The 15,037-nt window shown below is 50.1% G+C and overlaps 1 protein-coding gene across 2 annotated transcripts; it reads left to right on the forward strand.

Annotated features, from left to right (window-relative positions):
* The first annotated feature begins 657 nt into the window (after positions 1-657).
* SLC1A5 (solute carrier family 1 member 5) lies at positions 658-14,332 on the forward strand. 2 transcript variants are annotated; one of them, XM_063112095.1, is made up of 8 exons: positions 658-1,804; positions 4,744-4,786; positions 5,223-5,270; positions 6,214-6,380; positions 8,499-8,732; positions 9,549-9,743; positions 9,842-9,976; positions 11,626-14,332. In XM_063112095.1, exons 1-8 carry the CDS (start codon positions 1,236-1,238, stop codon positions 11,855-11,857), a joined length of 1,623 nt encoding a protein of 540 aa, XP_062968165.1. In that variant the 5' UTR covers positions 658-1,235; the 3' UTR covers positions 11,858-14,332. The 2 variants fall into 2 exon arrangements, with proteins under 2 accessions (XP_062968165.1, XP_062968167.1); XM_063112097.1 differs by lacking the exons at positions 4,744-4,786; positions 5,223-5,270; positions 6,214-6,380.
* The last annotated feature ends 705 nt before the right edge of the window (positions 14,333-15,037 follow it).

Below are 15,037 nucleotides of genomic sequence, written 5' to 3' on the forward strand. Positions count from 1 at the left end.
TGGCTCTGTACTAGGAACATTTATCTTAAAAATTATAAACATTATTAAAGAACTCCATCTAATTTAAATCTTACAGCAATCATATGAAGGATGAGTTTAAACAACTTTTTAAAATTATTTTTTATTTTTATTTTTAAATTTATTATTTTTTTTGGCGGCTGGCCCGTATGAGGATGAGCTTTTATTCTGCATTTTACAGTCGAGGAATTGAAATTGTGACAGGCGACAAAAGACAGGACTCAGCGCTGAGGAGGATTTCCAAGCTGAGTTGATTTGCAGATAAGCCACCCGAGGATCACTTGCACTTTTTAGCGACCCTCGCGCCAGGGAACCGCTGTGGCCTGACTGCTCCAACGGGTACAGGAATTTCTCTCCCGACGTCCCGCCCCCTCCGGACGCCTCCCCGTCCTTTCCGAGCCCCGCTCCCATTCAGGGCCCGCTCCTGGGTAGGAGCGTTGCTATTCGGCCTTCTGTGGGAGACCCAGCCCCTCTCGGTCTCAACCCCGCCCTCGCTCGCACCGAGCTCCGACGGCTCCGCAGCCAATCGGCGCGGGCGGCACGGTCCCCTCCTTCTCAAGCCGCGCCTCTGTCCTTGATCTTGGCGGCTTCCGCAAAGCGCGCTCAGAGCAACGCGGCGCGCTCCGGGAGGTTCTCTCTCAGGTGGCGGTCGCTGCCTCCCGGCGTCCCGGACAGCCGCCCCTCGCACCCAGGGGCCTGGGATCATCCTCCCGGACCCAAGAGTCTGGGTTCGCTCCTCCCGGAGCTCCGATTCCGTGTCCCAGATTCGAGAGCCCTAGCCTCGGTTTCCAGGACCCAGGCACCCCGGGCTCTCGCCTCCCGGGTCCGGGCGTCCCGGATCTGTGCCACCAGGACCTAGCCTCCTGTAGACCTCCGCCACCGGTGCGCCCTCAGGCTCCCGCAGCCAAGGATCCTTCGTCCCGGCCTGAGAAGCTTCTGGATTTCCAACTCCCAGGACCAAGAAACCAGGTGCTCCCAACTCCTAGCTTTCGGGCAGGAAGAGCAAAGGGGCCGCAGCGCCCAGCCTGGGGAACTTAAGACACTCCGGCTTCCAAGGACCTTCGGCGCTGCGGACTCACAACTCGACGGAGCCCTCCCAGGTTCCAGCCTCCGGGCGCTGTTGCTCACCTCTCAACCCCGAAGAACGTCGGCGTCCTGAGAAGGAGCCCGGAGCGCTCCCAGCTGCCAGGCACCGAGGAACCCCGGAGCGTCCCACCATGGTGGCCGAAACCCCTAGAGGAGATCCCAAGGAGTTCGCGGCGGCCGAGCCCACCAAGGACAGTGGCCCGGTGTCGGTCCCTATAGAGGACCGAGGAGCCGCAGCAGGCGTCTGCTGCGGTTCCTGGGACCAGGTGCGCCGCTGCCTTCGATCCAACCTGCTGGTGCTGTTGACGGTGGTGGCCGTGGCGGCCGGCGTGGCGCTGGGGCTGGGGGTGGCGTCGGCCGGCGGCAGCCTAGCTCTGGGCCCGGAGCGCTTGACGGCCTTCGCCTTCCCGGGCGAGCTGCTGCTGCGCCTGCTAAGGATGATCATCTTGCCGCTCGTGGTGTGCAGCCTGATCGGTGGCGCCTCCAGCCTGGACCCCGCCGCCCTGGGCCGCCTGGGCGCCTGGGCGCTGCTCTTTTTCTTGGTCACCACTCTGCTCGCGTCGGCGCTCGGCGTGGGCTTGGCGCTGGCGCTGCAACCCGGCGCCGCCTTCACCGCCATCAACTCTTCCGTCGGGGCCACGGGCGCTATCGAAGCGGCCCCGAGCAAGGAGGTGCTCGATTCGTTCCTGGATCTTGTGAGGTAAGACCCCGACCGCCCGGGAGGTGCGGAAGGGGGTGCTCTAGCCATGTGAGCAGGGACCGCGTGCTACGGATGGCGGAGTGGCCACGTGGACAGGAAGGGAGGCCTTGGGTCCTCTAGCGCCTTAGGAAAACGGGACGGTGTGGTGGGGGCAGCTTTGGCTTCTTGGGAGGGTGAGGACAAATTCCTGGAGGAGGGTGCTTCTAAATTTGAGGGTCTAGGTACATAAGTAGGACCCCACATGAGGGCGATAGGCAGGGAGGTCTTATAGAGGGAGGAGAAAGAATAGTGCTTGGGGGTCTTGTGGGGCATAGGGTCTGCCCTGGGCGAAAAGGACCCTGTGAGGTGGGAATACTGAGGGGAACTTCTTGGGAGGAATCTTTAGGTGGCCATAGGCCCCAGGATGGGGCTTCTGGATAAAGATTTGGGGCCAGGGTAAGAGGGCTTTTTACCCCAGGGTGAGGAGCCCCTGGAGGACCTGAGGAGATCTGGGTAACCACCACCAGGCCCTCTCCTCAGCCCCAAGGCTGCCCACACCATGTGTCACCTGGACCTAGCCTGGTTCTTTTCTCAGCCTCCCTTCCCCACCCAGTTCAGCGGGGGCCCGCGGCTTCCCCTTCATGTCAGGTCAGCCCTGCCACCCCCACCTTGCCATCCCGTTCTGTGTCTGGGTTTCCCCCCGGTAGGCTGCCCAGAAAGGGGGCAGTCTTTTACTTCTGCACTCTGGCGCCCCCCCATTCCCCAAGAACGGCCCTCCTCCCTTTTGAGGATGGCAGACTGTTGGGTCCACAAAACCTTTCCTTTAGGGCCTGGCTGATTCAGTGTCTCCAGGTTGGGGAGTTCCTGGAAGTGGGGGAGGATATGATGAGTCACGGAACAGGGTTTCCCCAGCCTCTGGGGCATCAGCACAGGCTGAGATCGGAGATTTGGGGTATGCTTGGTGTCCTACTCTGGGGTAGGCCTGGTCTCCTCCTGGCTGGGGGAGATTAGCTGGGTCCTTGCCCAGCCCTGACCTGGGTGGGTAGAGGCCAGCCTGTACGCCGGCACACCCACTCCAAGGCTGTTTATGAGCACAGGCCAGAACAGCTGTAACTCACGCTTGGCCAGCCATTCAGCACACAGAAACACTCAGCTATGCTGTAACATCTCAGAGCTGTACAATTTTATCACCAATTGACATACAGCTGGGCACTGGCACACAGACACTCAGCCACAGCTGTGACATCTCACACAAACGCATGGCCTTACACTAACTGTCACACACATACCCACTGTGTGCTAACACCCTTTAGCACAGCCACTCTGTGATGCCACCGACCACACCAATGCCTAAACATATGCTCAAGAGCACAATACACACTCACATCCACACCTCCGTGGCCACACACCACCATGCTCACTCATAATTAAGCTCACTCCACCAGAGCTCATGGCCTAGCTGTCCCCAACACTGTCCCATACATCTGAACACTAACACGCAACCCCAACTGGATACCAACGCTTGACAAGCTGTACGCAGACTTGCAGCAACAGCTGTACACCCACGTCATTAGTGAGAGAGAGGAAACAGTGGTTAGGGCTATGGCACCAGCTGCCTGGGTTGAAATCCCGGCTCCAGCACTTCCTAGCTGAGTAAGTTCCTTCACTCTTTTGCACCTCACTCAGCGTATTAGTCTCTTTTCTGTCACTTATAACAATAACTGAAACTGGGTATGGTATTAAGAAATGAGATTTATTTCTTATAGTTTTGGAGGCTGGGAAGTCCAAGGTCAAGGGTACATTTCTGGTGAGGGCCTTGTTGGCAGGAATTCTTCAGAGTCCCTAGGTGACACAGGGCGAGAATGGCAAGAGTGTTTTTATGTGCCGACTTGCTCTCCTTATAAAGCCACCAGTCTACTCCCTGACAACCCACTAAACCATTAACCCATTAATCCATGAATGGATTAATCCATTCACCACTGCATAGTCCTCCCGATCGAATCACCTCTTAAAGGCCCTGTTTTCAAATAGTATAGTTGGATTTCCCACCCTCTTAATGTTGTTACAATGGGAGTTAAGCTCCAACATGAGCTTGGGGGGACATTTCAAACCACAGCACTTAATTTCCTTTCCTGTACAATGGGCTAATAGTGCTTATCCCCAGGCTGCTGTGAGGATTATTATTATTTTTGTTTGTTTTTATGGCTAGCCAGTATGGGAATCCAAACCAGTGACCTTGGTGTTATAACCACCTTGGTGTTATAAGCCTGTGCTCTAACCAACTGAGCTACCTGGCCAGCCTATTGTGAGGATTAAATTAATTTGTGTAAAAGGCTTGCTGCAGTTCCTGGCACACAGTAGGTGCTGTAGATGGATTAGCTGCTGTTTTCATCTCACAGCAGACACTGTCACGTCACAGTGGCCCTGTGAACACAGTTGCATATTCATGACACACAGTCATCTCTTGTCCTCTTCCTGACACACCCAGTTTCTGCCCCGCACACTCTGATCCACCAGCCAGCCCTCCCATCAGCCAGTGGCTCCACCCCCGACCTGCCTTTTTCTCAGCCCTGCAGGAAAAAGTGGCTGATGCAAGACGTCCAGGTATTGAGTTTGCTGCATGGGGTGGAGCTGAAGCCCAGGGCGCCTGCCCCGGTCTGGTCAGCCTTGGGAGGCCATCATTCCTAACCCTGATCCCACAGTCCTACGGGGCTAGAACGCCAGCCTCCTGGGGCCAGAGAAGGCCAGCCCAGGTTCCCCACACCCTGAAAAAGTGTGCAAACCCAGGTCCAACTCTGCCTGTCTGAACCCTGGCTGAGGCATGGGTGGGGGCCAAATTTGGGTGCAAGCAGGGTCTCGAAGTTTCCCATCATCCTCCTAAGAAGCCAACCCAGCCCCTCAGGCACCCCCTCTGCTCCCCTTATGGTATCTAATAACCGCCCATTGGTTTATCTCTACAGAAATATCTTCCCTTCCAACCTGGTGTCTGCGGCCTTCCGCTCAGTGAGTTCTCAAGGGTGTCCCAAGGGGCATGGGGTGGGCAGAGAAGGAGACAGCCATTTGGAGCAGTTTGGAACTAACTTGGGATGGTGCCTGGGACAATGCATGTGCCTACATGTTACAGGACATATTGGAGGGTTCTTGGGTGGCTTCTGAAACCCTCTCTCCATTGAGAAAAGAGAATACAAGTTCAGAGCCTCCTGTGGGTTTTAATTCTAGTTGTTTGACCCTAAGCAAGGGCTTTTACCTCTCAAAGCCTCAGTTTCCACCTCTGAAAAATGGGGGTATTAATAGTCCTGCATCAGTGGGGTTGCTAGCCAATGAAATGAGGTCATGTTTAAGGGATGCTGAGGGCAGGCTTTGAGCATCATTAGCCCCAGTATCGGGTGGGGGAGCCTTGGTGACAACTAATGCTGACTCTTCCCAACCCCACCTGCAGTATGCCACCTCCTATGAACAGAAAGGGGACAATGGAACCAAGGTGAAGGTGAGAGCAGGGAAGGGCAGGGGGAGCCCCACTCCTTGGCCCTTTCTTGTGGCTTTCTTGTTTCGTTCCTGCCCACGTTCGTCTGCCCTTCCAACATTTCCGTGTGGAATTTGATTTAAGCTCTCTGTAGCCTAGCCCTTCTCCAATTTCTGTCTTTTCTGCCTTGTAACTATGTCTCCCTTTGTCCCCTCTTTTCCCTCCCCATGGCCCCCACTCCTTCTGGTCCAGGCTTCTTTTTTCCCCCTTTATCCCCACCCACCTCCACCCTCCCCACCCCATCACATCCCGTCCCAGGCCTGCTCCCTCCCACCTGTCCTCAACCTGGCAGCCAGAGGGGTCTTTCCAAAGCACAAATTGGACCCTCTCTCTCCACTGCCCAGAGCCCTGCCATATCCCCCAGTGCCCGCAGGAGAAAGCCCAGGCTCCTTGCTACTGCCCATGAGCAAGTGGTCCCTGTGAGGTTGGACCCTGTCCTTCTGCCTAGCCTCATCCTGTGACTCTGCCTAGCTCATTCTACTGTAGCCATAGTGGATTTCTTTCTGTTCTTTGAATGCCCAAGCTGGGCTCTGTTCTAGGCTGTTACACATTCTGTTTCCTTTCTCTAGAACTGTCTACCACTCCTCTTTACCTGGTTCACTCCTCCTGTATTCCAGGTTTCAGTTCAGATACCCCTTCCTTCAGGAAGCCCTCCCTGATTCCCCCACCACTCCCCAAGCTGGCTCCCCCTCTCAGTTCCCACATATCCCTAGGCTGTCCCATTCTAGATCTGCCTACTCTGTGTCATCTTTGGTGACAGGTCTATTTCTTCTGGACCTAGACTGTGGGCCATGGGAAGAGGAGCTGTCTTGTCTCTGCTGGGTTCCAGTGGTGCCCAGGACAGGCCTCAGTGCCTGCAGGTTGACTGAGTGTCCCTCCTCCCACTCCCGTCTGTTCCTCGCCAAAGGTGCCTATAGGACATGAGGTGGAGGGCATGAACATCCTGGGCCTGGTAATGTTTGCCATTGTCTTTGGTGTGGCCCTGAGGAAGCTGGGGCCTGAGGGGGAGCTGCTCATTCGCTTCTTCAACTCCTTCAATGATGCCACCATGGTGCTGGTCTCCTGGATCATGTGGTATGTGGGGGTGTGGATTGGGAGAGTTGGCCAGAGGCAGGCCAGGCATGTCTATGTGGGGTGGAGGGACCCTCCATCCACACCCTGGAGCCAGATTGCCTGGCTCTGTGACTTTGGGTAAGTGACTTACCATCTCTGTGTCTTAGCTTCCTCATCTATAAAATAGGGATAATGCTGTATTCCATGAGTGCTAAGGCCAGTGCCAGCTTTTTTTTTTCTTATTTTGCTGACTGGCTGGTTCCGAATCGTTGATCTTGGTGTTGTGACACTGGGCTCTAACCAACTAACTGGCCAGTCCCTGGAATTTTTTGATCTTACTAGAAGGTGACAAAAGACAACCAGACAGTGGCCACTCTTAGTTTCAGAGATTTTTTTTTCCTTTTTTTTTGGCGGCTGGCTGGTTTAGGAGTCCAAACGCATGACCTTGGTGTTATAAGGCTGCACTCTAACCAACTGAGCTAACAGGCCAGCCCAATTTCGGAGATTTAAATGTAATCAATGTTCACCTTCGAACTGATGATCTAAAATAGTGCCTACTTCATAGTTATCATGAAGATTAATTGAGTGACTGAGGTACAGGAAAAGCAGTTAGAAAGTGCTTTAAATGCCTGGCATCTAGTGAGCATTAACTTAATGTTAAATATGATAATAATCATCATTATGAGTTGTGTTAAATGACTCCAGATGAGAAAAAAATATGTGCCAATACTGCTGACTTACCCCTCCCACTGTCCTTTCTCCACATGGTCTCACACTGACTCTCTGGACCTACCCTAGATTTAGAAAGTCAGAAATCAGGAGAGGGGCCAGGGTTGCTGCTTTTTAAACAACCCCCCCAGTTTCCAGTGCAGCTGACATCTTCAAAGCTGCTATTTGCCTATTGCCCACTGAGTGCTCACAGCCTTGCCTAATAAAAGGAGAGGCTGGGTGGTGGTGTGGGTGAGAGCAGTGTGCTGCAGCTGGGCAGCCTGGGTTCCCATCCCAGTGCTGCTACTTCCCAACTGTACGCCCTACCTTAAATTACTTAGCCCTTTTGTGCCTCAGTTTCCCCACCTGGAAAATGGGGTTAATAGTACCAGCCTCAACGGGTGTTAGTAAAATGAGTTAATACATGTAAAGTATTTGGAATAGTGCCTGGCCTATCGCATGTCCACAGTAGGGAATATTTTTGGAGCACTTTGCTTGTGTAACTTCTAGGCACATCCCACTGGCCAGAACTTGGACATCTGGCCGCAGCTAGCTGCACGTGTGTCTGGGAAATGGTGCCTTTCTTCTGTGACTAAGGAGAAGGGGCAGGGAGACAATTGGCCATAGCGATCAAGCAGTCATGGAGGTGATCTAGGGAGGCCTCCTGACTGGGAGACATGAGCCCCGCCACCCTGGGATCTTCACTGCAGAACAGGGTGATAATAATTCCACCTGAAGTTATTGGATCAATTATGTACAGAAAGCTTTCAGCTCATTTCAACTGGCATCTCATTTTATCCTCCCAACATTTGTGTGAGGTCAGTAGCATTATTGTGTGTTTTATAGGCCTATTAGATATTTAATTTTGATTGTTGCAAGAGACTCATAACAGGAGCTCACTTGTGGGGTTGTTGCGAAGATTCAGTCATATTCAAGGGCTTAGCACATTGTAAATGCTTCATACCTGGGAGTTTTAAGACCCGAGCCACAGCTTTTTATTTTTCATGATATGCTGAGAGTGTATGGTTCAAGTCATAACAACTGCTATAACAAACAAACCCAGAAAACGTCAATGACTTACACAGGATGGATGTTTCTCGCTCATGTGTAAAGTTTATTTTATTTTTTTTCCATTGCCACTCACTCGTGTGTAAAGTTTAAATATGGTTTAAACACTCCTTCAGACTGTGATGGAAGTGCCCAGGCTTCTTTTATTTCCTGGCTCACTATCTTCAAGGGGAAAGAGCGTAGAGTCTGCAGGGGAGGCTTCCCCAGGCCAGGCCTGGGAGTTGTGCCCACATTTCAGCACACCTTGCTGAGGCTCCTTCTGTCTGTGGGGAAGGCTGAGAAATGTGGTTGGGGTGCTGAGCACAAGGCCTGGCCATTGTGGGCACATGGTCAGAAGCAGCAACCTGTCTCTCTGGTGATTAGGTACGCCCCTGTGGGCATCTTGTTCCTGGTGGCTGGCAAGATTGTGGAGATCGACGATGTGGGGATGCTCTTCGCGAGCCTTGGCAAATACATACTGTGCTGCTTGCTAGGCCATGCCATCCATGGGCTCCTGGTGCTGCCCCTTATCTACTTCCTCTTCACCCGCAAAAACCCCTACCGCTTCCTGTGGGGCATCATGACGCCCCTGGCCACTGCCTTCGGGACTTCCTCCAGGTGTGTCTTCTTGCTGACCAGAGTAAGGTTTTTAAGCTAAGGGGCATGGAGTGGGCATCAGGTGTCTGAAGACCACTGAAATTTTGTTCATGGACATTGGATCTGGGTACAGGGGCCATACTTCCATAAGTTTCTCATAAGGTCCTGGATTGTGAAAAAATTAGGAAATCACTCACTGCCTTAGAGATTTCATCCTCCCTTCCGCCCTCCCACACTACCCCCCCCAACCCCGTCCAAATCCAATACCTACTCTCCACCAAGATCAGGCCTTGGGGGATGGACCCTCATGCTTCACGCAGGATCCAACCTCTGGGAGTTCCTTCTACCTTTTCTAGTGGGTGTTCTAATCTCTGCTGGCCTTGTCCCCTCTGAACCTGACCCTCCCAGCCACGGCATCCCCAAGAGAATAGTCATCCCTAGTCTATTATTGGTGGAGAAGGGGCAGGGGTCGGGGTCAGCAAACACTCAGAGACTAGAATTTAGGTGTGAATTTTGTGGCTATTTTGAGGGTTAGCAGTCTACACTTTCCGGGGATCCAGGATTACATTTTGGAATCCTAGCATTCTGCTGGATCCCTAATGACATTATCGGCTGTGGGAAAAGAAGGGTAGGAGAGCTGGGGAAGGCTGTGGGCGGGGCTTGGCTGAGCGCGCGGTGTGGGTGGGGCTGGGGGCAGGGCCGGGGAGGTGGGCGGGGCTGGGGGCAGGGCCGGGGAGGTGGGCGGGGCTTGGCTGAGCGAGCGGTGTGGGCGGGGCTGGGGCTGTGGGCCGGCGGAGCCTGGGCTGGCCTGGTGAGTTAGCTCTGCATCCCGCACAGCTCTGCCACGCTGCCGCTGATGATGAAGTGCGTGGAGGAGAACAATGGCGTGTCCAAGCACATCAGCCGCTTCATCCTGCCCATCGGCGCCACCGTCAACATGGACGGTGCAGCCCTTTTTCAGTGCGTGGCCGCAGTGTTCATTGCACAGCTCAACCGGCAACCCCTGGACTTTGTGAAGATCGTCACCATCCTGTGAGTGTGGGTGGCTGTACTTAGGGCCCCAGACCCACCTGACCCCCATCTTCTCCCGCTGTCGAGGAATGTGCTTGACCTCCGCTCTCCTTCCCCAGGGTCACGGCCACAGCATCCAGCGTGGGGGCAGCGGGCATACCTGCTGGAGGTGTCCTCACTCTGGCCATCATCCTCGAAGCCATCAACCTCCCGGTCAACGATATCTCCTTAATCCTAGCTGTGGACTGGCTAGTGTGAGTGTGGGTTCGGGGCTCCATGGGACTCAGGGTAATCCTAGGAAAGGAGATGAGGGAGAGAGTCATCGAGCGCCTCTGGACAGAAGAGGAGAAGGAGAGAGTTCTAGAGGAAAGAGGGTGGGACCTTGAGCGTTCCCAGTAGGGATGACATCTTTGGGGTTTCTAAGAGGAGCCCCAGAAAGGGAGTGAACCCAACTGGTTAATAGAGCTGACTCTTAGGCCAGTCTGCTGGGGTTCAAATCTCAGCTCCACCAGTCATTAGCAGTTATGACTTTGGGCAAGAACTTAACCTTCTTGTGTCTCAGTTTCTGCGTCTTAAATGGGGAAAGGAATAGCCTGTCCTTAAGGATTAGGTGACTTAATACACATAGCTCCCTTAGAATAGCCCCCAGTAAGTAGTAAACTACCTAAACTGTTCACTATCATGATTAAGCTACTAAGAGTAAAAAGATTGGAAAACAGTTTGGCCTCAAGTTAAATGAGTTATCATAAATTTCAGCAATACCACTCCTAAGTATGTACCCAAGAGAATTGAAAACAGGTTCACACAAAAACTGGTACATGAAAGTTCATAGCAGCATTATTTACAATAGCAAACAGATGGAAACAACCCAAATGCCCATCAACTGAAAATGGATAAATAAGACGTCAAATGGCCGTACAATAGAATATTATTCAGCAGTAAGAGGGAATGAAGCATTGATGTGTACATTCATACTGCAATATGGATGGCCCTTGAAAACATGCTAAGTGAAAGAAGTCAGTCATAAAGCGTCACACATTATATGATCCCCTTTATATGAAATGTCCAGTAGAGGCAAATCCAGAGATGAAAATGGATTAGTGGTTGCCTCGGGCTTAAAGCAGGGAGGAATTGGGATGACTGCTTAATGGGTATAAGGGTTTCTTTTTGGGGTGATGAAAATATTCTGGAATTAAACAGTGGTGGTGGTTGCACAACACTGAATATACTAAGAACCACTGAACTGTACATTTAAAAAAATTTAACATTATACAATGTAATCAATTTTCATGGCCATTCCCCCCTTGAACTGTGTACTTTTAAAGGGTGAATTTTAATGGTATGTGAATTATATTTCAATAATAGCCCATACACGTAAAAAGTATAAAGAGGAAGGAAAAAAAAGATTCTTAAGATTCTAGGGAGGAGAAAGGTCTGAGGGAGAACTTCAGTATTCCATGGGGAAAGAGGAAGGGTGAATGGGTCTTTTGGGGCCCTCTGTGAGGGGAAGGATGACTTTCTGAGGTTCTGGAAGGAAAAGATCTTGTGTGTTAGAAAAAATGTCATTTGGGGTCCAGGGAGGATGGAGGAAGATATCTTTGGGGTTCTAAGGCAGAGAAGGTATGACATGACCCTTTGGGATTCCAGGGGAGTGTGGGGAGGTATGGGGTTTCTGGGGTTCAGGATGAAAAGATCTTTGAGGTTCTAGGAGGGAAGGATATTTGGGATTCTGGGAGGATGGAGGGATGAGCTTTTGGGTTCTGGGAGGAGTAGGACAGGGTTTCATGATGGAGGGTGGCATGAGGGAACACTGATTCCAGGGGAGAGGGACAGAAGGGTTGGGCCTTGGCCCCTTTCCTCCACTCCCCTCCCACTCACTTTCCCATCACTTCTGCTCCCTTAGGGACCGGAGCTGTACCATCCTCAACGTGGAAGGTGACGCTTTGGGGGCCGGACTCCTCCAAAATTATGTGGATCGTACAGAGTCGCCGAGCTCAGAGCCCAAGTTGATCCAGGTGAAGAGTGAAATGCCCCTGCCACTGCCGGCCCCTACTGAGGAAGGGAACCCCCTCCTCAAACACTACCAGGGGCCTGCTGGGGATGCTGCCACCTCTGAGAAGGAATCAGTCATGTAAACCCTGGGAGGGACCTTTCCTGTCCTGTTGCGGGGCACATTGGACATTGAGATCATGAGGAGTGGATAAATGGACAAACGGAGGCTCTAGGGGACTGCCTACACACTCTGGGCAGCCAGGGGCACCAGCCCCCTCCTGGACAGGAGATCTGGGAGGCCTTGCCGCTGGGGTTCATGTGTATGTGTGTGTATGAATGCATCTCCCCAGTCCTCATCTCATGTCCCTGACCCAAGGCTAGGAAACAGCAAGATGGAGAAATAATGTCTTCCTGCTCCACAACCTCCTCCACCCACCCACCCACCACCAGGGCCTGCCTGGCCTTCCCTGTCTCAGGGCACAGGTCACCATGTGGAATTCTGCACCCTTTTAGGGCAAGGCTATTTTGACATGATGCTGATTATTTTGGTGGCTGTAGCTGTGTGTGTGTGTGTGTGTTCTATGACCACCTACTCTCTATGGTACATCCCATCGTGTGTGTGTGTGTGTGTGTGTGTGTGTGTTCTATGACCACCTACTCTCTATGGTACATCCCATCCTGTGTGTGTGTGTGTGTGTGTGTGTGTGTGTGTGTTCTATGACCACCTACTCTCTATGGTACATCCCATCCTGTCCCTAGACCCTGTGTTCCCTCCACAGTAACAGAAACACTCCCAGGAACATTTTTTTTAAACCATAAAATTGAATGTCAAGTATATTTGATCAGGCATTTCTAAGAATTTGACTAAAAGTACTAGCCACAACAACATCTGTTCATCAAGAAATGCCACTGGAAACCACAACGAGACACCATTGTACACCTGTTAGAATGGCTAAAAACAAAACAAACACCACCAAGCTCTAAGGATGAGGAGCAACTAGTCTCTTATACATTGCCTGTGGGAATGCAAAATGGCCCAGTCATTCTGGAAAATAACTGGGCAGTTTCTTATAAAGTTAAAATATTCACTTAGCATGCATCTTAGGAGTCACACTCCTGGGTATTTACCCAAGAGGAATGAAAAGGGCTGTTCACAGAAAAACCTGCACACAAATGTTTATAGCTGCTCTATTCATTGTTGCCAAAATTTGGGAACAAATCAATTGGTACCTTTATACGATAGAAGGCTACTCAGCAATAAATAGAAACAGTATACTGCAGCATGGGTGAATCTCACAGATAATTTCTTGAGATAAAGAAGCCAGAAACAAAATACCAACTGTATAGTTGTATATCAGCTGTATAGATGAAGGTCTACAACAGTTCAGATCCCTGTACCGGCCAGCCACCACCCCCCCTCAAGAAAAAAAAATAAACATAGATGAAGATCTAGAACATGCTAAACTGGCCTATGGTAAGAGAAATCAGAATTGTGACCTAAGAATGCACATTGACTGGGAGGGCACAAAGGAACCTTCTATGATAAAGCAACTATCCTGTTAATCTTGAAATAGGTAATGGGTACACAGGTGTATACATCTGGATGCAAATTAATTGGATACAAATTAATTTGCATACAAATTAATTAACCTGTACATTTAAGATTTGTGCATTTTTCCCTATTCTAGTTAAAAATTTTGTACAATGCATGGTAAGATTTTTCATTGTAACCACCTACATAGGAATGCAGGTATCCTTTGATATCTGAATTGTCACCATACAAATAGTCCTAATGATGACTTGCTCTTTTGAAACCCAAAGTTTGCTATTTGAATCAAAAAACCCCTGGGCAACTGTTTTAAGTCTTTTTTTTTTTTTTTTTTGCTGGCGACTGGCTGGTACAGGGATCCAAACGCTTGACCTTGGTGTTATAATGTTTTAAGTCTTGTGTGAGTCAGAATATGGACTTTGCTGCTGTTGCTTCTCACCTTCTAGCGGGATCCTGTCTTGTGCACTGTTGAAGCATGTTAGACATTGTCGATGTTTTCTTCCTCTTCAGTAGTCCCTGTATTGACCTCTGCCAGGTGCCTGGAGGCACTACCAACCTGGGTCCAATTATAAATGGTATCTTGAGTATCTTCAGCATCTTCTGGTTTTGTTACACTCCATGACCATTGCGGGGTGGAAGGAAAATAGAATTTATATCTGATTCTGCAGAACTGTTTATTGTCTACAAACATAGCATATTTGATTCTGTGCAGAATTGTGTATTGCACAGAAACGGAGCATAACCATTAATGAGTTTAAGTGTTAAATAATTAGGTAATTGGTGTTTTAAATGCTTTCTATTATCCCATGGTCCTTGGGTTGTTATATTGGTGTTTAAGAATTTTAATGATACTTGAGGAAATCGGTTGGGGGTTTTGGATGGAGCTGTGAGTGCATTGTTTTCCCTACTTTAAAGAGTGGTTTATCCAAAAATTTGCTACTTAACACTTTTGGAACGGATTAGATTTGGATTATGAAGGATGTCTGTTTATAGAGATACATACATTCTCACTTACATAATATATTGCATTACAATCTATGTATACAATATGTGTACATACAAATATGTAAGTGAAACAAGTTTCACCAAAATTTCCTTACCTGTTTTTTTTCTATTCCATTTAAAAAATTTGCTAGGCATATGTCACTAATTTGCTTAAAATGCTGATTTAGGCTGTGTAGAAAAACTGGAGCCATCTCCAACCTCCTTGGTGTAGACAGGAGGTTAAAGAGCCCCTCAGACCCAGCCCCCTAAGCTCTGAATAATTATAGTCAACATTTATTGAGCAATTACCTTATTATGAGCATTTTGCACATACATTTACTTGTTTATTTTTCTAAACAGCTCTCTGAGGTAGTTCCAATTATTTTGATCCCCATTTTATTTATTTTTGCAGCTGTCTAGTAAGGTGGATCTGAACCCTTGATCTTGGTGTTATCAGCAGCACATTCTGATCCCTATTTTATCTTTACTTATTTATTTGGTGCCTGGACAGTGTGGGGATCTGAACCTTGACTGATTCCCATTTTAAAGAGAAGGAAATGAGACACAGAAAATTGAGCCTGCAGTCACCCAGCCAGGAAGTGGCAGAGCTGGGATTTAGACTCCTCCATCTTGGCTTAAGTGTGCCCACACTTAAACACCATGCTACCCTGCTCCTCTGTAATAATTATAAATAAAAATAATGCCTGCCTTCATACCTGAGTCTGTTAGCAGCTTCCCATACAGGATCACTCCGAATTATCACAGTAACCCTGTGAGGTGGTGAAGTGGA

The sequence above is a fragment of the Cynocephalus volans genome, chromosome 10 (genome assembly GCF_027409185.1).
Source record: "Cynocephalus volans isolate mCynVol1 chromosome 10, mCynVol1.pri, whole genome shotgun sequence".
In the NCBI taxonomy this organism is placed as follows: Eukaryota; Metazoa; Chordata; class Mammalia; order Dermoptera; family Cynocephalidae; genus Cynocephalus; species Cynocephalus volans.